At 44.0% G+C, this 24,818-nt stretch overlaps 1 protein-coding gene across 1 annotated transcript; it reads right to left on the bottom strand.

The window, feature by feature from the left end:
* Positions 1-990: 990 nt before the first annotated feature.
* On the bottom strand, positions 991-15,314 carry LOC309562901 (pulmonary surfactant-associated protein A2-like). The gene is made up of 4 exons (XM_082267221.1): positions 15,084-15,314; positions 10,480-10,524; positions 4,215-4,298; positions 991-1,556 (listed from the first exon to the last, which is right to left on the bottom strand). The coding sequence occupies exons 2-4, from the start codon at positions 10,487-10,489 to the stop codon at positions 1,183-1,185; spliced, it is 468 nt and encodes a 155-aa protein (XP_082123347.1). The 5' UTR covers positions 10,490-10,524; positions 15,084-15,314; the 3' UTR covers positions 991-1,182.
* Between the last annotated feature and the right edge of the window lie 9,504 nt (positions 15,315-24,818).

The following is a 24,818-nucleotide window of genomic DNA, read 5'->3' as shown; positions in this document are numbered from 1 at the left end:
GGCAAATAGGTAGCATGAGTATGTAGCAGTCTCAGTGAGTTTGGGGTGGAGGAACTTGACTGGACACACTCCTAATCCTTGTGGACAGCCTTCCCAGAATAGTTGAAGCTGTTATAGTAGGAAAGGATGGGCCAACTTAATATTGAACCCTACAGACTAAGACTGGAATGCCATTAAAGTTCATGTGCATGTAATAGCAGGCGTCCCAATACTTTTGGTAATATAGTGTATATAACTAAATTTTTACAAATTGTGAAGAAAACTTCACCAACCCATTTCCTTTCAAATGCTAAGATCACCTATGGTCCTTTAGAAAATTCATTTAGTCATTGCTTGCCTTATCAAAAGTTTTTTTCTGATTGGTTGTCGTCTGCCATAATACCATCCATTATGCCAGAAATAATACCATCCATTATTTCTCTTCGCTGGATTACATTATTATGTTTTAGAAGAAACATCAAAACTGGAGATACAATAATAAACCGTAATGTAATTTTTAATATAGTCACATGTATTTAATGTTTTTAAGGAGAGTAACAGAACACAATCATCAAAATGTATTAAAGTGGTTGTAAACCCCAGACATGAAATATGCACAAAGCATATCCCTCTATGGTGTGTACTTCTCTCAGTCCAGAGCACTAAATGTCATTTCCGTCTGCTGCCTCCTTCCTCTGTTATGTGTATGAGTAGCTTCTGACAAGTTTTCCTAAAATCAAGAGATACAAAGGTGACAGAGGAGGGAGCACCAGCACACAGCCTGTGATTGGCAGCCCCAGCTCTGTTCCTGTGAGCTGTGTGAAGGGGTGTGTGTCCCTTCTCTCCAACCAGCTCTTAAAGCTCTCCTCACTGAGCTTTGCAGAGTGTAACCTCAGCTCCCCACCCCCTGCTTTCTGAAAGCTCAGACAGGCTGCAAGAATTCTGCACTTTGAACACTGGTAGAGAAGAGATTGCTGCACATAAACAGGTACAACTTATGTAGGAGAATTTTTTAATCTCTGTGTATCACTTGAGACCAGTCACTTCACTGGGTATACATAATGGTTTACAACCACTTTAATGCTTGGTAATTGGGGGTGCACAAGAGGAAAAAGGGAATATAGCCTCTAAAAGTTTGGTTTTTGAAAAAGATAAAAGGTGAATTTGAAGCATACAAGAGGTGCATGGATTTAAAGAATCAGCCTATTGGCACTGATTAAACTCACAAATAAAAGGCCTTCTGCTTTCGCAATTCTCATCATTCCACCCTCCATCAGCCCACATTTCCACACAGGCCTCATTGCCATTAAGGTTGTTGGGTTCACCTGTGCGCCAGTTCACATATTTGAGAGGTTCTCCAGACAGATCTCTAAAATCACCCTCTTTCTGGATGTCGTTTATACCCATGAACATGTCCTTATTAACCTGACTGCGGAGGGAGAAGATGGCTTGGTTTTCTTCAGGGGTACGGGGTACGGCCAACTGACCTCCATTATTGGCACAGGTGACTTTGGCCTCGGAATAAGTGACTTCAGAACGATTTATAACATATTTTTTCTTGCTGCTTGTAGAGATCTCTTTTCCAAATGAAGAAATTGTAACAGTAGGAAGAAAGGAAAAAGAAAATATTTTCATTATGAGACTTCATGGGACACATAGAAGAAAGTAACATCTTTGTAGGTAAGTAGTCTATAATAGGCTACCTATAGCGCTTGCTAAAATTAATTGCAATAAAAAAATATAAAGTGATATCCATAAATTCCATACATAACTTACATAAAGGTGGTTGTTGTGACAATACAGTGATATATAAATTAATTCATATAAAAAATTCAATATAAAAAATTTCATATTAAAATTCCATAAGCTGACTGTAGTAAAAATATCAAAAAAAGTCCAAAAATAATTTTCAAAGTTTGAAATCCAATAGATAAAAAGTGAGTCTCTCGTGCAAACAATGCTTGTTCCCAAACAATAAGTGCAAGTGCTCAGCATAGTGATTACTCAATCCGCTCTGTAGTGCTCAGTGCAGTTTTTTCTTTCCACCGTGATAAATGATTGAATGTGATGATCCAGATGTGACGAAACGCGTAAGCTTTGGAACGCACAGCGTACGTGACGTGTGATGCAGGTGGAACGTAAGCCGGAAGTCTTCCCACTCGCTACCCTGCACTCGGTTTGCACCGACACACACGACCACGAGCGGCCGTTCACGGCCTTTTTAATTGGCAAACTACTTTTTATTTTGGCTTATACTGTTTTTATATACTTTGTATTACTACGTTCTTACCCAATTGGGGAGTAAAATTTATATAAAAAATACTACACCATCCAGAGCTTTCTTTGTCTTCCTTCATATCTGGCCTGAGGTGAGAGGAGAGAGAGGGGGAGCCCGCCATCCTACCCACTTAAAGCAAGCCACGAGGAGACTCCATTAGAGGCCTGGAAGGCTACCTAAGCTTGGCTGGTCTTGATGCCATAAGGCATACATGACCCACGCTATTTGGTAAGTGATTCAATCTTACCATTTATCACAGTGGAAAGAAAAAACTGCACTGAGCACTACAGAGCGGATTGAGTAATCACTACGCTGAGCACTTGCTCTTATTGTTTGGGAATAAGCATTGTTTGCACGAGAGACTCACTTTTTATCTATTGGATTTCAAACTTTGAAAATTATTTTTGGACTTTTTTTGATATTTTCACTACAGTCACCTTATGGAATTTTTTATATGAATTCATTTATATATCACTGTATTGTCACAACAACCACCTTTATGTAAATCATGTATGGAATGTATGGATATCACTTTATATTTTATTATTAATATTTATTGCAATTCATTTTAGCAAGCGCTATAGGTAGCCTATTATAGACTACTTACCTACAAACACGTTTACATTATTTCTATAGCAGCTGTACAATATACACAATTTTTGTACTTATTTAAATCATTTATTAAATCATTTATTAAATCATTTATTAATTTATAATTCATATTATTCACAATTTTTTACACCGGCGCGGGGCATATAAACAAGTATATTCCTTACATATCACAGAAAGTAACATCTGACACTTTTTATTAGGTTAAAGGGATCCTGTAGGTGGACAACTGTGGCAATCATTGATGACCTCCATCTAATAATTGTCATTTAGAGGGCTCAGCTGCTCAAATTTGTAGCCTCAGCAGAAACATGTGTTCATCTACTGTAAAGGAGTACTCCAGGACTGCTAAAAATTATCCTTTGGTGTAGGGCAGCAGGGTTAATGCTTGTTCTGACTTCATCAAGACCAATGCACTGCTTTCTTGCTTACCACTGAAAGGGAATGCTTTTAGGTTTTCTGAAGTTGGGCTTTAAGCTTGCTGCACTATTTTTGAGCATTTGTATTATTGGCTTAGTAGACTGCTGATGATTATGAGCTGTTGACTTCAGCAACATTGGTTGGACCTCCAATCCTTTCAGCTCTCCTCCCCCTGCGGAAGTGTCCAAAGTAGGGATCGACCGATTATCGGCAAAGCCAATATATCGAGGGCTGATCTGCACTTTCCCCGATATATCGGAATCGGCCCCTAAGGTTACCGATATTGCCGATATTTCGGGAAAGTGCTGTACCGGAGTGATGCCTGCAGCTAGAGGCATCTCCCCGGTACCGGCGTCCATAGCCGACGGTCAGCTGTCTTGTAATGACAACCAATGTGGCAACCAATGCGGCTGTCATTACAAGGGGCTGAAGGGGATGGTCCCCCCTCCTTCTGGAGACCCGGGCGCCCTACCTGCACGGCCGCCAAAGACCCGATCAAAGCTGCATTCAGCTCTGATCGGGTCTTCATGTAAAAACCCAGAATGGGTTTCATGACATCACTTCCAGGTATTCTGCGCCAGATTAAAAAAATGACAGCATTCAAAACAGCCAAACTTGGCGTTTTGATTGCTTTTAAGTGCAGAGGAGGGGTTTGGGGTCTTTTAGACCCCCAGATCCCTCCACAACAGTACCTGTAAAAAAAAGGAATTTTTTTTTTTAAATGTCCGAAAATATCGGCAGATATCGGCCGATACCGATATGTGATGACCAAAATATCGGTATCGGTATCAGCAATAAAAAAACTATATCGGTCAATCACTAGTCCAAAGCAACCATCTTTTCTGCCTCTCTACCTAGCCATTGTCCCCAAATACAAGATATATATTACCCAAGTGAAAGTAACCCCCGTATAAAGCATTTGACTAACCTTTGACCAGATTCTCAAGGTTTGATTGCAGATCTCTTATCCGTGAATCCATCGCAGTCATTTGCAATTTAAGACTTTCGATTGCTAAGAAAAGAGTTGACACCATTAAGGCGAAAGTATCACATGCTAAATAAATATATATATTTTTTTAAAATATGCTCAGGACTAAATATTAGAATATTTTTCTACTTCTTTTTGGTCAGGAGACATTGAAAATTGAGAGGAAACTTTTCATTCCAGTTTTCCAGTGTTTGTAGCTGGCACCATAAAATAATAATGTGCCTCTATGTGACTGATGGCCAAAACAAAGGAGCATTTCTACCATATTACACAACGCAGTAACCCCCTATAGACAACTTCAGACTACCAACCATATGACTCTTTACTAAATCCAACTATTCCACTTGACTTTTGTGGTTCCCAAGATCTGAGCATTTACCGAATGGACTGCATGTGTTCCTAGGGCTTTAACATCAGCAGTGCAAGCAAACAACCACCAAAATAAGAAGGGTCCTTGTACCCAAAAGTGATGTCTCAGATTTTCTGAAAAAGTACCAGAAAGTTTCTGCTGAAGAAAGTCTCCAATGAAGAGCCAGGGAAAGAGAGTTGGGCTGCTGAGGGTAGTGACCCTGCTGAGTACCAGTGCTTAACTGTGTTACTGAATCTAGAGTACACTGCTACACCTGGTCAGAGACCATCACTGCTAGAGGGACCACAGAGAACCATGCCCTGGAGAGAAGGAACCCACAAAGCCATGGTTGCACACCACAATTGGTAAGAGACTGCTTCTCACATCCTTTCCCAGGTAGAACCTCGCTAAATTTGCAGTATCCAGGTCTGTGTCACTATAGGACTGCAAGACCCATTGAGTTGCAAGACAGAACTTCTGAACCCAGAACATCTTTTGCTTTTAACAAACTGTGTTTTGGTTCAACCCTGATTTGCTACTGTTTGCAATTGTGTAGCACCCTCCTGGGTAGGTGCTACTGAGAGAGTATTGTTTTTGGCTCTGTCTGCCTATCAGAGGAGCAGCAGGGAAATCTATTTTGCTTTCTGCCTACCAGAGAGCAGGATCTGTGAGTTAGGTCTGCTCAGTGTCCTCAGTGTGCAGACCTGTGTCTAGAGAGTGTTTCACACTGGTCCCATAGGGAGGCATGTTGGACAGTGGGATTAGACATGACCAATGGGTACACAGGCTTTGATACAGTCCCAGTGTTTGGCAGAGACTGGCTGTCTTGGTGCATTATGGGATACTGTATAAAAGCCAGGAGCACATGTGCTGTGGAGTCTTTGGCTGGTGAGCAGAGTCCCAGAGGGAGGCTGGCGGTTGCATTCTCCTCTGTAGCAGTGGCACGTGGTCACCGACAGTTGGCCTGGGGACCAGAGGAAAGGAACTCCACCCAGAGGTCCAGGAGAACTGTCTGGATGGGTAGAGACACTGGAGACCCTCAAAAAATAGTATGGTGAGTACAGGGGATCGTGTCTAGGGGCCTGACCTGAGGGGTTCCAGTCAGAGGATGGGTGTCAGTCTGTGGAGTGAAAGGGGATACTGGGCAGGTATCCCAAAGATAATCTATCCATCTAAGTTGTCTAAATAGAGACTTGACCTACATTCATCTAGTGGCAAGGTGAATCTGCAGCCTGGCTGTATCTTCAGACAGATGTCCTCATCTATTGTGAATAGTTCAGTTTGGAGTATCCCACTCTTCCCTTCTCCCATCCCTAATTCAAATAAAACACCAAAAACAACTTCATCCCCTAGACTGTTCATTGACTGAGCCAAGGAGTAAAGTGTTAAATTGTGCATGCTGCAGTTGCTAATTGTAACCCAGGGGGACCCAAAAGTGAAGAAATCAGCAGTCCTCAAGGGGGCAGTGCTACAATTGTTTGTTATTATTGTTGCTGTTATATGCCCCATTGAACATGCTGCCCAAAAAAAACTCTTTTCCTTAAGCCTGAATGTCAGAGATTACGGTACTGCACGAAGAGTTGTTACCACCAGGAGCCAGGGAACCCAAACATCAATGGCTCTATGGGAGAAAGCACTACAAGTTCAGACTATAGGCGCTAAAAATAACTTGTTTCATTCAACTAGCAATGGAGAACCAAGAAGCAGGGAGACCCCTGCAGTAATCTTTAGGAAACTCAAAGAGGGAATCTGATTGCCTAAAAGAAGGTGAGCTTCCTTCTCTGACAAAGTGAAGAAGGAAACTTTCTTTAAATGTTTTGGAGCAGGACATATGGAAGGAAGAACAATGTTCTGGGTAAGGTGGAAACAGGACCCATCTATGGGAGGAAGAAGGTCTTAGGCCAAAAGACATCTTTCTCCTTTTTACATGACTTTTGGAGCCTCCTTAATAATGGATGTAGGCCATGGCTATAGTACTGTCTGACTTGATTCTCGTCTGGTGTCCTCGCAATAGAGGAGACAACCGAGTTTCTCTTAGATCTGGAAAGTTAATGGGAAGGTTAGTTTCCTTCTCTGACAAAGTGCACTGAGCATCCAGAACTGTTCCCCAATCCCCAGTCCAAAAAAGTTTGAGACACCCATGCTCACTGTGGAAAGAGCATCTGTTAGGATGGAACTAGAATCTTGTGCCATGAGCTTAATCCAGAAACAATGATCTTGACAGACTGCCATGGAAGCAACGTCATGTTGCATGACAGGACCCTCCAAGGAAAAGAGAACTTTGCACATAGGCTTATCCACCATGAAGACCATGAGGATCGGATCTGGTTAAGACAATAAAAAGCAGGATGTACAGTAATACAGGATATGACCCCATCAGTAGGAAACATTCCTCGATAGGATAGCATCGAGCAATGCAGGTGAGATTTTTCTGATCCAAACTCTCACTCAGAAATAGGAAGAGGTGGGGTGTGCAGCCGCAGTAACCCCATTGAAAACAAGGTTTTCCTCGATAGGATAGCATTGAGCAATGCAGGTGAAATTTTGCTGATCCAAACTCCCACCCAGAAAAAGGAAGAGGTGGGGTGTGCAGCCACAGTAACCCCATTGAAAACAAGGTGGCTCAGGAAGAGTGTGCACTCAGGCCATGTCATGTAGTAAATACCTGGTTTGCGCAGGTACTCTAGGCACCACAGTGGGGAGGCATGTAGACCCAGTAGTGCCAACAGAGGCACACCATTGATGCCTATGTTTACTCAAATCGAAAAAAAAAAAAAATTAGAACAAGGGATATTACTTACCTTCAGTGTGGTGTGTCCCTTGTGCTGCTGTGTCTTGGTTTATTAGAAATCTTTCTCCTCTGATGTCCTCCCCACCCCCACTGCCATAATCTGCCAATGCGGTGGTGGGAACTCTGACATCTAGAGTGCCCACCTATGCCAGCCCTTTCTTCCCCACTCCTCTATTCTTAGAAGCCATAGCTACAGGTTCTTTGAATGAAATGTGATCTATGAATGATTGAAAGGTCGGCCCCCTCTATTCATAGACCCTGTTTCATTTATAGAAGTTGTAGTACAGCTTTTTGAATGGGGGTGGATGGAAAGAGGGGAAAAAGTTGGGCACTCTTGATGAGTACCTGTCAAAACAGCCTCAGTTTTAATAACCCCCACTACACTGGAAGAATACAGTGCCCGGGGTGGGACACAGGAGCACAAGGGGCACATCACATCGAAGGTAAGCAATATCCCTTGTGCCTATTATTTATTTATTTATTTTTTATGTGAACTTGGGATTTAGGACAAGAATAGTGTTAAGTTTAGAGAAACCCCAGTGCTCCAAGCTCTCATCTGCGACCACCGAAAGGGTGATCAGCGACCCCCACACATTCCACACCCTAAAGGGGATGTAATTACACCCTGGGCTGAAAGGGCTTCCACCCTGTGCTAACCATTGGAGATCTTGTAGGCAGGAGTAATATAATAACCCCTATCTTGGTTGCATGCTCCACCATAGTCATATGCTCACAGAGATAATCAGAGACAGGGGTCTGCTGCTGCCAGATTACAGCCCTGGGCCTGTAAATCACACTTTGGCTAACTCAACTAATTGCATTACTTGCCAAAAAGATCACCTACAGCAGGATCCAGTGCATGGCAGCAACTTTACAGGCCATCCCCATTTCTTCCATATGTGTAAAACCTCCAAGGCCCCCATAGGACTTTAGGGATTTATGGTAGAGGGATGTCTGGAAGAAGTAAAGTCTTAAACAACATGCATGAACTTAAGAGAGTAGGTTGACCCTCTGGGCTACCCAAGTTGTAATTGAAGGCTTCAGGCCTGATCATGGGATAATACTGTATAGCTTACATCAGGTTTCTTACTACTTAAGTGTGATTATCACAATACCTGTCTTCCCCTGTATATTTGTGTAGCACCCTACAGGTAGGTGCTAGGTAAATGCATAGTGGGCCTCGTCTGCCTAACAGCATGGCCATAATTGTTTTTTTGGTTAGGGTGTCATGGCTTCCAGGTGTGCCTGCTGAGAGGGGAGTCTCCCCACTGGCTCTGTGAGAGGCTTCTCATAGGGCAGTGGAGGAAACCCAATCAGGGACACATTCAGGCTTGTAACTACCCCAGAAGGCAGATTCTGCTGCAAAGGATTCTGGGAGTGGGTATAAGTCTGAGGGGCGTGCGTGACTCGTGATCTTTGGCGGGAAGGAGGGAGAGGACGGCTGTCTCTCCTCCTGTCAGAGGAAGCGGATGTCTCGGGTGCTGCCTGAGAATCCAGAGAGTGCTGAGTTGAGCTGAAGGGGAACCAGCGGTGAGCGAGAGGGGTCCAGTCCCAGGAAAGCCTACACAGGTCGTGAGTACTGAGGATTGCCCCTGGGGTTCTGCCTAGCGTCAGTGGGGACCACTCCGGAGAAGGTTCTAGGATCCAAGTATCAGCTAGCTGTAAAGGGGGTACCTGGTCAGAGGACCCTGAAGTGATAGAGGGGGTACCTAGGTTGAGGACCATGAAGTGTGAAAGGGGGCACCTGCAGTTTGGGCCCTGAAGAGTTAGTGCACAGTGTGAGTGCATCAGTTGAGAGTTGCAGCCATACAGGAATCCACAGCAAGCTACCTTACAGCCAGTGCAGGGCTGGAGGGAGTAGTCAGTGACTTTGCAGTACAAGCAGTGTCAGACATTCAATGTTCTACAGTCTTGGATATTTTGGACTTAAGTCAGAGTTCCAGCACAGCTTTCAGAGATAGTGTGTTCAAAGCACCAGTAAGCGTTGGCTAGCGTCGGCTGGCGTCAAGACAGCGCTAACGAGCATTTTTACTATAAAGTCCCAGAATTGTACATAGTCGAGCCAAAGGAGTATCCCGCTCATTCCCTTCTCCCATCCCCTAAAAATACAATAAAACAACCAAACAAAGATGCTAGAGTTGTCAATGTGTCAGTTCTCACACCCAGGGTCGCATTTCACATGGGCTGGAGAGGTAACTGGTAACAATGGCAGACCCACCTCAGGCCACAGGCCTGGAAATACTGCTAAATTTGCTTTCTTTTAACCCTTATACGGAACCTCTTGTTAACTATATCGACCAATAACTTGATGAGTACAATTTGACTTTACAGTGTATATTGAATTTTGCTATTATACCAACTGTTTGGATTATTCGTGTTACATTTCAGTAAAGGAAATTATTCTATAAGATTTATGTGTGATTTGGCTTACGTCCTACATGTGCATCAAGTAGATGTACTTAGGAACCTATTTAGGCAAGACAGTCCAATTGTTGCAGGATTGGGATAGCCACTTAATTATCTATATCTTTTACCAGGAGAGAGAAGGAAGCAGCCAGCTCTGGAGAAGGAGTGGTCGTATAATGGTGGAATGATTGGTCTGGGATGGTGGACAGTAGTCTTCCCTTGTCGTACCTCTTTTGCCCCTACGTACTAGTGTTTTGGACCTCCATGTGAATGTAGGCAACAGCCACATTGCACCTGGAACCATGTGTGTACTAAGGCCTTGGATAAAGTATGTCTTCTCCTTCACAGGCTTAGCACCATTAGAGAAGCAGAACTGTGTGGTAGAACCCATTGGGAGGCAAATCATCTGGATCTTGTCCATGCAAAGCTCTAGGACTGGAAAACTGGCTTAACAACTCTGGTCACTGGAAGGCGTTATTCAGACTATTTCTTATACTTGTGTAAATGTGCTATAGCACACATTAAAAATGCATTAAAAAAAGCAAACCAGATAGATGTGATCCTGGCCTAATAGTTTAACTTTAATACTGAAATAAAATAAAGCAACATGTAAATATGTAAGTAAGAAACGTTCCCTTTCAAGGAACATGGTCTTTTACCTGAAGCCATGCTGTCTCCTCTTTCCCCTTTTAGTCCTGGTGGTCCTGTCAAATATAAAACATATTTAATGATAGAGTTAGTGAAACAAAACCAATAAAGTTATATCTTTATATACTGAGTGCAGAAGAAGGCCAAAATAAATCCTACAAATATCTTTTAGTCAAAGTTCTTTATTTTAACCATAGATGTTGATGACAGCCTGTTGCTTTACTTTCCACTGATGGATACGTGAAGGTGTTAAGGAAATCCTGTACCTACAGCCCAATAACTGAATATCTGCAGTGGGCACTTGGGGGTGAACCAGACTGAGGCACAGGAATGAGATGCAATGAGCCTTCTGTAAATGTACGGCTTATTCTCCACACAAGGTCACCCCAGAACACACAGCCCTTTTATTCATCATGAACCCCAGAACCCTTCGAACTAGTGACTATGGACCTAATAGTGTCAGCCTCCCCATCTGGGTTCTGCTATGCCTTGTTGTTCATAGACCACTTCTTAAAATCTGCAATAGTGGACCCACAAAGGACAAAACTGCTGTAACCGCCACTAAGCTGTTGTGGAATCACGTGGTTCAGCCCTACAAGTGCCCCAAGAGCATTCTGTCGAATCAGGGCCCCAATTTCGAGTCCCAGGTATCTTCAGAGTTTTGTTGCTTAAGCGGAATTCATAAGTCCACAGGACCCCCTACTATCCACAAGGCAATGGGGTCTGGGAGCACATTAATCACAAACTGTTGGGTTTGCTGTGGATCCTAGAGAATGGGGATCGAGGAAATATCCCCATCCCCCACTGTAGCCGGGGGATGGGGTGCTAATGAAAAATCCAAAGTTATAAAGGGGAAATAGACTGGAAACGCGGCGGGAGACCACCCCATACCGGGTATATAACGTGGTGTCTGAGGGCCCTGAAGTCAACAGGATTTGTCTCCACCAGAATCTGTGTATGGGGCGGAGGCGGCTCTATTGAGCCCCCTACAGACACACGGGATTTTAATCCTGTGGACATTCCCCCTGTTAAAGAAGTTCCAGTTGAGTGATATCTGCCACCCACCAATGTGATCCCCACTGATTCTCCCAGGTCTGGAGATGAAACCGATGCTGCTTCTTTGGAAGATCACTCAGCAGAGGATTGGGAAAGTTCTAGGAGTCCTGAGGAACTTGTGGACTCCCCTGAGGACACTAATGAGAGCCCAGGTGAGGGTGTTATGCTTAACCATGATAACCCCCAAGCAACTGAGGCTCCTGGTCAAGCTCAAGTAAATGACAATCCTGATGAGGAGCTGGAGATTCCAGTGAGGGTAGCTGCCCTATTCGGTCTAACTGGGGCAACTGCCGGCCAAATATTCTGTTTATACTGTTTGTTGTTATTGTGTTCTTTTTGGTTAACCATCTGTTTACACTATTGCATTTCACTGTTCTATTGTGCTTTGCGAGAGTTGATGCAGAGAACTGCATCTGTCAAAGCCTGGAAGTGTAGGCAGGTGCAGGTTGACCTCCTTACACAGGTGGCACTGCTGCATCCACTATGTAGGGAAAGTGGAGGACAGGAGGAATACCCATTTCTCATTTCTCTTAGGTCTCCATACATATCCTTGGGTGGGCTGCTGTCCCATTAAAAGCTGCCACCCGGGTAATGTCTGTGGCCATCTTTAGTGAGGGCAGAGCTTAAAAAGAGCCCTAGCTCACTGCAGTCCTGAGTGTGGCTAGGTTAGGTACAGGAACCTACTTGACAGGAAGAGTGTGCCTAGTGTAGGGAAAGTTTCCAGAGGAGGAAGAACAGCATAGGGATTGTCGTCAGAACTTCTTGGGGTACTTCTGCTTACTGCATCTAGCTGCTCCCTGTGCTAGGTTCTGCCAGCCTCTGTGCATCGCTCTCTCTATGCAAGTCCTGCCTACAGCTGTGATTGTTGCAGCTTGTTTCATACTACTGAATAGATAGACTCTATTACTGTATCTGGAATGGTTCAACAATATAACTTCGCATTTTCAGCCACTGTGTGTGTTGTTCCTTCCTTCTGTATGCCAACAGCCTGTGCCTTCCCCCACCCCACAACCTACGTGGTTTAGACACGTCAGTAAAATATCAATTAGAAAACTGAGCCATGCTTTTAAAATGTATTTTCATTTAAAGTCATAGGAATCATTCATGTAAGCAGAGAGGGTTCCCTTTAGTGGACAAGTTCCCAGTTACCTTGCTCCCCATTGGCTCCTCTTTCCCCTTTTGCTCCAGGTGGTCCAGCAACTCCAGGGAGACCTAATCAGTCAAGAAAGAATAAAATATAAAGTTATAAATAAATTCAAATAAAATAAGTTCAAATTCTTCATGCAGCAATACCAGTGGTGACCCCGTGGGGTGGGTATCTCTGGTGAGTCTGCTACTTACCTTAGGGGCCACCAAGCACCTCACCATATTACCCACCACTGGGTCACCACTGGTATTGCCGCATGAAGAATTTGTCACCTATTTTATATATGGACTGCTTCCGTTAGTTGACACGGGTAGTCACTTTATTTGATCATGATTGTTTATGTGCACTTGTCACTTTATTGAATACCATTTCCGGCTGATATTTTTTCACCTGATTTAATATTTTCATGTGCACAGTGTCACTTTTATATATTTAATAATTCCTTACCGTGAGATTACACCTTATCATTTTTTGATATCTTTGTGTGCACTTGGTCACTTTATCTTCATTTTTCCGTCATCACGGATTTATTTCAGCACTTTTTAGTATTATTTATTTCTCCATTTATTATTTGCACTATTGCTTCACCTACACCATATTTTATACTATACCTATGTATTTTACTGCTTATTGATTTATTACTTACTAGTTGTTTTACTTATCATTGTATTTATTGCACATACATTGTCACTTACAGTATTTATTAATATATCCCCGTATTATTGTATGTTCGCAACTTAATCTATTACCACCACCTACCCCCTAGCCTATCTTTATTGATTTGATCACTATACCAGTAGACAGCGCCATTTCCCACTTTCTTTTTGCTCATACCTATATAGCCTTTTGGCTATAGTTAAGGGAGGCTACAGCCTACTTACATCAACATTTTTTCCTTAGCGCGGAACACATTACCTTTTTATCCTCCGTATACAGCTCCTCTTCTTCACTCCAGCACACACTTGCAGAACCTAGCTGGAACACTGAGAATACTTGACAGCCACTCAAGATAAGTGACTGTCAGATGAAGCAATGGCCCATTTCAGGCAGGAACCTAAGGCCCATTAGGTATGCCGTAGAATTTCAGTATCTAGTTTTCATCACTGCTGTAGATCCTGATCCCAGCACTACCTCTTCAGGCACTGCAAACCCCCTAGGGTGCAGCTGCCCCTTTTACTATCACCCAAGGCTAACTTCTCCCTGCAGTCCTCCAGACTGACACTCAACAGTCCACCTTGCTGACTCTCAGGAGATCTCCCAGACGTGCTGACCTGCTGCTGCTGTCCTCTCATCTTGCCTCCCTGCCTCCAGGAAAGCCTCCTCCTGTGTGTTGTAGAAGGGACCTTCAAGAACCCGAGCCCCAGTCCAAGGTCACCCCCCCCCCCAGACTATGGGGCACCCTCAAGGGCCACTGACATCCTCCTCAGCACTCCATCTCCATCTTCCACCACACTGCCCCCTGCTGGCATGGTTAATGTCTATTTATGAGGTGAACCTGCTCCCCTCCAGCCCCATTTTTGCTGGGGATTGGTCGAGGCCCTCATAAATATTCATGGCAGCCACTCCTCACTCCCACCCTCCAGCTCTAGAAGCTTCTTCAAACTTCCAGACCAAGGGGAAGTGCGAGAAAGAGAGCTGCCTGATGAGTCATCCAGCCCTGACCTAAAGTAACCCTGACCCAGATTACAAAGCTCAGGCTTAGCCCTTAGCCAACTATGTTTTGCCTGTCCTAACAGACCTACACTAACTCGAGCACACTTACTAGAGAGTGCTACAGTACCTTGACAGCTTATCAGTTTAATAATCATAAATGAGGGACCTTGTGCACTCTATATTCCTCTAGAATATAAAAGTGGTCGGGCAGCTTTACAGTTGCCCAGACAACTTTTAAATAAAATCCCAGAGCCTACTGAACAAAACCAAAACAGTTTTACCATTTTAGACTTCGAATGCACTAGCCATGTCTGAAGATCCAGAAAGGTTAAACTATGTTTTTTGAAGAACTACAAACAGCAATCAGTTTTCGGAGGATACTCTAGATCACTCTGGATTTTATACAGCCCGAGGAAGACTACATTAGTCATACAGGGTAAATTTCAGTGCTGGCTGGGATGATCACAAGATCTAAGGACAATAAACCTACACTACTAAGACAGGTAGTCAAATTCTTCTTACTGCATAGCCTGCAATGGCGGGTTCTGTTACCGGTAACAAAAATTCTGAAGACTCTTCCTGTACTTTTGACATCAACCCTTGATTAGAAATGTTGGGGTGGAGGGAAGGGTGGTACAGGGTCATAGCAACTTCTACAATCCATAATAACTCAGTACTGAATCTGTGTTATCTATGTTTAAATTACTTTAAAGCTCCCTTAACAGTGCCACATCCACCTAAAATTGTGTTAATTTTTACCTTGTTCACCCTTTTCCCCCTTTGATCAATTTTTCCCATTAATACCTGGTAGACCGTTCTTCCCGGGAGCTCCACATGTGATGATTGAGTAGGCATTCTCATCAGGGTCTTTGCATATCTGTGTTCCTGGAGTCACTAATGCCACATGGAGCAAAAGTAGAACAAGAACCTTCATAACTGACATGTTCCAAATACAGCTGGTCTGTAGGAGAGAAAAAAACATTCACTGTAATAGTAACCACAGGTAAGTTCATGCCCTAGGACATCTAGTCTGACCTATAGGGCTATTTTAGAACAACTAGAGCCATCACAGGACATCTAGGGCTAGTCTAGGACATCTAGGACCACTCCAGGACATCTAGGGCTACTCTAGGACATCTATAGCTACTCTAGGAAATCTAGGGCTACTCTAGAACATCAAAAGCTACTTTAGGACACCTGGGACCAATCCAGGACATCAAGGGGGGCTACACTAGGACACCTAGGCCCACTCCAGGACATTTAGGGCTATTCCAGGATATCTAGGGCTACTCTCTGACATCTAAAGATACTCTAAAAAAATCTAGCCCCTCCCCAGGACATTTTGAGCCACTCCAGGATATTAAGGCTACTCTATGACATCCAGGGCCAATCCAGGACATCTAGGGCTACTCCAGTACATCTAGGGCCAGTTCAGAACAATTAGGGCTACTTCAGGACATCTAGGACTACTCTATGGCATCTAGGGCCACTCCAGGACATCTAGGGTTACTTTAGGACATCTAAAGCTATTCTAGTACATCTAGGACCAATCCAGGACATATAGCAATACTCTAGGACATCTAGGCAAGTTCCCTCCAGCTGCTTACATTCACGTTTCCTTTGCTTCCCTGCCATACTGTTCGCCCACCCAGGCAAGGTGAAATATCTGGAACTTTTGTTGTAGCAGAGTATGGGACCTCCACCCCCTAGCGCCGCCTTCCCTAAATATCACCAGGCATTAGCGACATTAAATTCTGTTAAGGTTAGAGCCCATATCAAGGGCTTAAAGCTAAAGTTTGGGCATAGCAGATTTTCTATTGTTACATTGGTCCGGATAGGACCAATGTAAGTATGCATGTTGTCCATTGGGCTAAAATTTATTTTTGGAAAAAAGGAAGAATGCTCCTTCATTGTTGGTCAGTGGGAAGAATGCCCCTTACATTGGTGATCAGTGGAAAGATTGCCCCTTACATTGGTGAATGGTGATCAGTGGGAAGAATGCTCCTTCATTGGTGGTCAGTGGGAAGAATGCATCTTCATTGGTAATCAGTGGGAAGAATGCCCCTTACATTGGGGATCAGTGGGAAGATTGCTCCTTACATTGGTGATCAGTGGGAAGAATGCTCCTTACATTGGTGATCAGTGGGAAGAATGCCCCTTACATTGGAGATCAGTGGGAAGATTGCTCCTTACATTGGTGATCAGTGGGAAGAATGCTCCTTCATTGGCGGTCAGTGGGAAGAATGCTCCTTACACTGGTCTGAAAGAGACTTATAGTGATGCACCAAGCGAGAGGACTCTCTCTAACTCACCCAGTGGTGTCGATATACAGCATCCAGTAAGCCGCCCTCCTGACCCAACCTGCATAAGGTGTCAGGCGGCCTCAGCCAGCACTACTCTACTAAACACCTTACATTGGTGATCAGTGGGAACAATTCCCCTTACATTGGTGATCAGTGGGAAGAATGCCCCTTGCAATGGTGGTCAGTGGGGAAGAATGCCCCTTACAATGGTAGTCAGTGGGAAGAATGCCCCTTACATTGGTGATCAGTGAGAAAAATGCCCCCTGCATTAGTGATCAATGGAAAGAATGCTCCTTACATTGGTGATCAGAGGGAAGAAGGCACCGTACATTGGTGAATAGTGGGAAAATGCCCCTTACATTGGTGATCAGAGGGAAGAATGCCCCTTACATTGGTGATTAGTGTGAAAAATGCACCTTACATTGGGGATCAGTGGGAAGAATGCTTCTTACATTGGTGGTCAGTGGGAAGAATGCCCCCTTACTTTGGTGATTAGTGGGAAAAATGCTCCTTATATTGGTGGTCAGTGGGAAGAATGCCCCCTTACTTTGGTGGTCAGTGGGAAAAATGCTCCTTATATTGGTGATCAGTGGGAAGAATGCCCCTTACATTGGTGATTAGTGTAAAAAATGCACCTTACATTGGGGATCAGTGGGAAGAATGCTTCTTACATTGGTGATCAGTGGGAAGAATGCACCATATATTGGTGATCAGTGGGAAGAATGCCCATTACAATGGTGATCAGTGGGAAAAATTTTCTTTTACATTAGTGATCAGTGGGAAGAATGCCCCTTACATTGGTGGTCAGTAGGAAGAATGCTCCTTACATTGGGGATCAGTGGGAAGCATGCTCTTTACATTGATGATCAGTGGGATAAATGCCCCTTACATTGGTGATCAGTGAGAAAAAATGTCCCTTACATTGGTGATCAGTGGGAAGAATGCTCCTTACATGGTGATCAGTGGAAATAATGCTACTTACATTAGTGATCAGTGGGAAGAATGCCCCTCACATTGGTGATTAGTGGGAAGAACGCTCCTTAAATTGGTGGTCACTGGTCAGTGGGAAGAATGCCTCTTATATTGGTGTTCAGCGAGAAAAACATCCCTTACATTGATAATCAGTGGAAAAAATGGTCCTTGTGTAAGCTCCAACCAGATAAATTTGGAGAAAAGCAAAGTACATGTTGACTTGAAGCCAATTTTAAACTAACTTAACCATCTAAAAAATAAAACAAAAAACTGACAAAAATTACGGTAGATGTAAACCCAATTCCTAAAATATCATAATAAATGTTAACATGTTAATGTAATTTTAAATAAAATTTTTATTCTTTTCAAATGAGCAGTTTTCAGTAAAATAACCCCTGATGACCCTGCCATGAAGGTCCTTGGTTAAGCACTTCCTCCTAAGGGTGACAACGCTCTGTGCCTGTCTCTTTGTTCCTGCGTTGTTATCCCATAACATGGGCTTCCAACAGAGCATGGTCTACGCTAATCACCATATGGCAACCTATCCTGGGAAAATGCTATACTTAGAGCATGTTTGAATGGATACAAAGAGGTTGCAGGAATTATTCTGTGTTGCAATTTACGTAGAAATGCAATCATATAAATATAATTCAGATAGTACCTAAAAGTGTAATTCTACTCACCGACTTGCACACGTAGAAATCTGAATCAGTTGTAGTGCAATAGTTCCAACGCGCTTCTATATATACTGATAAGATACTGGCTTATGGGCTTAATCAAAATCAACAAAATACTAGAAATATGTATAAAAAAACATGCAATAAAATATGACATTCCCTGCTGTCACTGTTTCCTGGGTAATGAGGAGGTCAACCTTCTCCAGAATAAACATGAAAAGTGAAAAATGTTTTGCTCCTTACATTTAATGGATGGCATTATAAGTCATGCAAATCGGCATAGGTAACTAGATACATCCCGAACTGGGTGGAAGGAGGATGCTTTATATATGAAATGATCAATAGGAGATACATTTTCAGTTCAGTAGCAAAACGTTTTGCTTTAATGAAAAGTTTAGCCCCCGTTTATACTGGGGCGACCTGTCAGGCGACCTGGTCGCCTGACAGGTCGCCTTCCATAGAGAAGCTGCGGACCCGTTCTAATAGGAGCGACACAAGTCGCTCCGACTTAGAAAAAGGGTCCGGAGCTTCTTTGGGGCGACCCTGAGCGACCTGCATAGACTTCAATGTTATGAAGTCCGTGAAAAAAAGTCCGGACCCTTTTTCTAAGTCGGAGCGACTTGTGTCGCTCCTATTAGAACGGGTCCGCAGCTTCTTTGGGGCGACCCGGAGCGACCTGCATAGACTTCAATGTTATGAAGTCCGTGCCGGCCGCTCCGAGGTCGCGGTGCGAGCAGCGTGCCGCGACCTATGAGGTCGCCCCGGGAAGTAGCGTCGCCCCAGTGTGAACGGGTGTGCTCCATTCCGGGCTAAAATTATTTTTTCCCCAGTCCAAACTTTCATCACCCTTTTAACCCATCCTACTCAACATTTTCCCCCCTTACATTGTTAAGCAAGATATATTTACCTAAGTCCCCTCTCCAGGTTCCTCACTGCCATCTGTCCCAGAAGACCGAAAAATCCAACTGTATGATGTAGTCTAAGATCACTGGACCCCTACTGCCCCCTGTGATGATGTTGCTCCTTTCTGAATCCTGAGAGGACCCCTCCACTGGAGATGCAAAAGGAAGAGCCCATGTCATGTGTCATCACACGACTGTGGCTTAAAGTAGAACTATAGGCCAAACATTTTTTTACATTTTAGATAGAGCAAGTGAGAAATATAACCCTTGTCATATTTTTTTTCCACCATCTTTGTCCCATTGTGGAGATTTCCCTTTACTTCCTGTCTCATAGCCAAATAGAATGTAAGAAGAAATCCCTGCAAATTAAAGCAGAGCTCCACCCAAAAAGAGAAGCTCCGTATGCTTACCAACCCCCCCCCCCCGCTGCCACACTTGGCACCTTTCGGGGGGAGCAGGTACCTGTTTATTGCCCTGTTTATTGACAGGTAACCGCTCTCACTTCCGGTGGACTTTACAAAGTCTCCTGGAAGTTTGGCCCCCCTCCTCCTTTCTTGGCCATTCACAAAGCACAGCGCACTTGGGGCATGCACAGTAGGGAGCCAGCTGTGAAGCCTCAAGGCCTCACTGCCGTTTTCCCTTACAAGAAATGGCTGTGGCAGCACCCCGAGAGCCGAATGAAAAATCAGCTCGGTTGAAGACATCGCTGGATTCCAGGACAGGTAAGTCCTAATATTAAAAGTCAGCAGCCACAGTATTTGTAGCTGCTGATTTTTACATTTTTCTGAAGGAGCCTGGGGCTCCTCTTTATGGAAATTTCTTGGGGACTCCCAGGTCACCAGAACTAGTTTCCCCATTGACAGATTTCCCCTCTATTACTTTTCTGGGGACAACCCAAAATTTGGGATTTTCTTTTACTTTTCTTTTCCTTTTTTTTTTTTTTGCATTTTAAATTCGTTTTCAATGATAATGGTAAACAGGACAAATAGGGAGAGTAAATCTTCTTAACGGGGGAGAGACAACAATAAAAACTGACAACAATAAAAAAAAACTGTTGTAATCCTCCCCACTATATCCAAAACTACAAACACGTTTTGCCGTTATACTTTACATTAAGTAAAAAGAGCATCTGCATGTTTTTTTTTTTTTTGATCCAGCGATCAGATCTGAGGATCCCCATTATATCTTCCGAGGATTCCCATTATATTAGAGTTTCCCCCATCATGTCAGAATTTCCCCTTCGCGTCAGAGTCACCCCTTCAGATCAGAGTTCCCCCATACATCAGAGGTTCCTCTATATACTGTATCAGAGGACCCATCACATCAAAGATCCCCTATACATGAGACCCCCTATCACATTAGAGCCTCCCGATCACCACAGAACCCCCCCATCCCAGAGCCTCCAATCACCCAATCCCACTTTACATCAGGGCCCTACCTTTTGGCTTCAGCTGAGCAGCAGAGGGTAGGAAATTTAGAAGGTCTGGAGGAAGTGGAATTCCTTCTCGACCTGAATGTTGGGGGTGACCCTGCATGCTGCCCTATGCGGATCAGGGTAATGCGTTGCCATGGAGCGGGCAAGCCAGTCACCATCACCATAGCACTCAATGATGCCATGCATCCTGGAATCAGAGCATCACTGGTTGCTATGATGCTGGCGGCTAGCTTGCCATGGCAACTCATGATGTTAGTCCAAAGCAAACTGGGTCCCTTGCTCATGGCACCCTAGGGCAACCCAGACGGCACCCTGGTTGAGGAACACTGGTCTAAAGTAGGTACAAGGACTGTTTCATGAGGAATAGACAGCTCTTACAGTTATGCACAAGAAGAAGTATCAATATGTGCTGGGGAAGGGTAAATAGTGGGGAAACAACATATTCATATAGATATCTATACAAAGTAGTGGTGAGCCGCACATATTCTCACTTATGTATAGTCCATGCAACATCATCCAAAGGGTTCCTTTACAACACTCATGCAAATAGCGCTAAAAAAGGGATAAAGTGCAGAAATATCTTGCTCTTTAAGTTTATTAGTTTACACTAGGGACGGGCCAGGTTTGGTTTGAATTTAGGCTCAGACCGGACTCAGAAGCAATCTGCCACTCCAATCAGTGCCCAATTAGCCAAAGCCTGAACATTCCTCGCATCTGCATTTAACAAAAGGGTGGAGACACTTGTGACATCATTTACCTGATATGCCATATGGCCATATTTGGGGTTTATTTACTTAAGGATAGTGCATGCAATAAGATGGTCACATGGCTCATTCGACTAAAATATTGCATGCAGTAGCAAATTGTTCAATTCACAGAAAAAAAAAATAATGATTATGCAATATTTTAACGAAAATGTTTAAAATTGCTAAATATCACAAAAAACCATGCAATATTCAATTCATAAACAAAAACTGAACCAAAAAAAAAAAAAAGGTGCGATATTTACCACCTGGTTGCGGTTTTAGTAGGCGGTTATTAATTATTAAATATATATGTGTTCCACTGCACTAAAAAAATGTGAATTAATATTTATAAACCTTGCTGCTAATTAATGTATACAACTTCCCGAGAAAATGTGAATTAATATTTATAAACCTTGCTGCTACTTAATGTATACAACTTCCCGAGAAAATGTGAAGCTCTCATCAGTGCTCAAAAAGATAAATGATTCACAGTAACGCATCAAAAAACTAGGTAAAATATGGGGCGTGGCTTGCCGCGAGTCAGGATGGCCGTCTGAACTATGTGCTCTGCTCCACGGCAGTTATATAAAGAAACAGAGGGCAACTAGATCTCCTCCTCTACCTCGGATTGTGAGGAGGAGACTGCTGGATGCAGATCGACATGTCCAGGAGGCAACAGCCGCCGCCTCCACCCAGGGCCAGTGCTACACTATTTTGCACGCTAGGCAAGTCAGCAATGTTATATCTGTGAAGAAAGATAGGAGGTGGAAAAAACCTCAGAGTAACAGAGATAGTGTGCAGTAAAATGCAGCCCCTGAAAAAAACACACAGCTATAGGCTTACCGATCCAACTGCCCCATCCTGGGAAGGAAGCAAAGGGTAGTGCCAGCAGTGCCTCCACAATAGGCCAAATAACCATGGGAAAGAACGCACCACCCACACCAGTTCCCCATCTGTTGTGTGGCACCTGCCCGGTCCAAGACCCACAGTTCAATCGTGCACATGCAAGATGGCCGATTTCACATTTAAAGCAGAACCAATGACTGCCGCCGCCATCTTTAAAGAGGGCAGGGCAGCAGCATACAGAGCTCCAGGCACCAGAGCCAACAGGGAAAGCAGGACAAATTGTATAAAAAAAAAATGTACAATGATGGGGACTACTGAAGGTCAAACCATATGAACTGGTGGGGGTAGCTGCAACCTAGGGGATAGTGCACCCCTGGCGACTGCCTAGTTCGCCTAGTGGTAGCACCAGCCCTGCCTCCACTACTCCACCTGGCACAGTATTTTAGCCCCATGGAAGCTCAATCTAACCAAGATGGCAGCCGCCCCAAGACTCCCACTGCCTCCTCGCGTGGTCAGGAGCCTGGAGAACCAGCACAGCAACAACAGCAGCTTTTGGATCCACCTGGGTCAAGTGACCAGGAGGATATGGACAGTCTCCCTCCTCCAGAGGGTAACCAAGAAGCAGCACCAACTGACAGAAGTAAGAGAACTGCCTCCTCCCCAGCCAACTCCCCCAGCAAATCGCCCCTGCCAAAAAAAACACCACTGGACTAAATCAGATAATGTCAACAGCTCTGCTCACAGCTCTGCACTAACTAACATACCAATCACTGACAAATCTGTATCTGTCAGCATTCCAAAATCCATGCTTCTCACGCTACAGAAAGATCTACACAGAAAACTGCAGATCTCTATCTCCCAAATGGATGACAAAGATGAATGCCTAGAGGAAAGAGCTGATACATTAGAAGAGTGAGCGAAATGAGAAAAGTTCACAACAAGCTCCTTGAAGCATATGGCCATCATTTTGACTAAATCCAAAGAATAAAACTGAAACTCCCTGACTTTGAAGACTGCTCACAACTAAACAATGCTAAATTTAGAAGCATCCCAGAGTCTGTACCCCCACAGGAGTTAAAAAAAACCCTGCAACAGCTTTTCATCACATTACTCCCAAATCTTTCATCTCATGACATGCTCATGGATCGAGCACACAGAATCGCAAAACCAGACCATTTACCTGCCGAGACACCCAGAGATGTCCTAGCCAGAGTACACTTTTTTCATATAAAGGAGCAAATCCTCTACACTGCAATATCCACTAGGCCTCTTCCTGCACCTTACTCCAGTGCTTCTCTTTTTGTGGATCTATCCCTTGCCACAATAGAAATGCAAAGGGCCTTTGCTCCAGTCACACCTATCTTACAAGAGCACAAAATCACGTATCGTTGGGGTTTCCCCACCAAACTACTGGTTACTTAATAATACAAAACCATCCTGATTTTGTCATGAAAAGATGGCTACAAAAAGCTTACAAATTGGGGCCTCCTACACATTCTGTCTTTTTCTTCTGTCTCACACAGTTCCACCAACACTTCACCTCCTTAGCACTCAAGATCTAAACAAGCAAACACAGGATAACCAATATTTTAGGGTTACATGCCCTGTGCGTGACACTTAGAAACAAAGAGATGGCCCCTGCCCTATCTATAACTGGCCTTCACAATAAAGGAGCACATGGAAGGGCAAACCCACATGGAAGGGCAAACCCATGAAAGACAAAACCAGAGAAAATTCCCAGCTCAACTCACCAACCAGTCTGCTTACCAACTGAATTAACCTGTCCAACAGTATGCGTTAAAAACAGGGGTTTAGTTAGCACGCATTTGCAAACGCATATTTTTGAACACATACTGTTGGACAGGTTATATCGGTTGGTAAGCAGACTGTTGGTGAGTTGAGCTAGGAATTTTCTCTGGTGTTGTCTTTCATGCGTTTGCCCTTCCATGTGCTTCTTGCTGTGAAGGCCAGTTATAGATGGGGGCAGGGGCCATCTCTTTGTTGCTGGTGCAATCATTGGTGAGTGGACATACTCTCACCAATTACCAAAGGCAGCATACACCTTTGCTGTCTTGTGCTATATGCTGGGTGTCCAGGGTGCAATAATGAAATACACTACAAAGACGCCCTGCTATGATTGTAGTGTATTTCATTATTGCATATGTATTGTATTGAGGTTTTTGCATCCTTAGGGCTGCTGTGGGATTCCCCTTTTTTTCCCCCTCCTTCTTTCTCTTTTCTCCCTTTATTTATATATAATTTTTGTTTCACATCCTCTGTTTTTAATTGGCTGATTGTTCCATTTTTATTCCGCCCCTCTCCTGGGCTTTAAATAGCTCCTGGTTGCCTCGTAACTTGACAAAGCGCATGCGCGCGAAACATGTAGTTACGGCAACCAGAAGCTTGCGTTCCATCCTCCACTTCCGGTCCATGGTCCATCTGAGCTCCGGTCGTCACTTCCGGCGACGCGCACAGGGGGAGTCTTTCGGCAACAGCGGTGGATCCGCTATCCGGTCTGTGTAGCGGCCGTACACAGTACCCGTACGATCACATTCATGCGCATTGACCGCATGAATGTTCCTTTGGACCCGCGACTCCACATTCCCCCTCCTC

Source organism: Pelophylax lessonae, assembly GCF_965119305.1.
Source record: "Pelophylax lessonae genome assembly, chromosome: 9".
NCBI lineage: Eukaryota > Metazoa > Chordata > Amphibia > Anura > Ranidae > Pelophylax > Pelophylax lessonae.
The sequence above is the reverse complement of the archived record's forward strand: the minus strand, read 5'-3'. Positions and strand labels throughout refer to the sequence as shown.

Coding starts and splice junctions, on each gene's coding strand:
- LOC309562901 (XM_082267221.1), bottom strand. Junction 1,557..4,214: donor CCTTGAGAATCTGGTCAAAG/GTTAGTCAAATG, acceptor CATTTGGAAAAG/AGATCTCTACAAGCAGCAAG.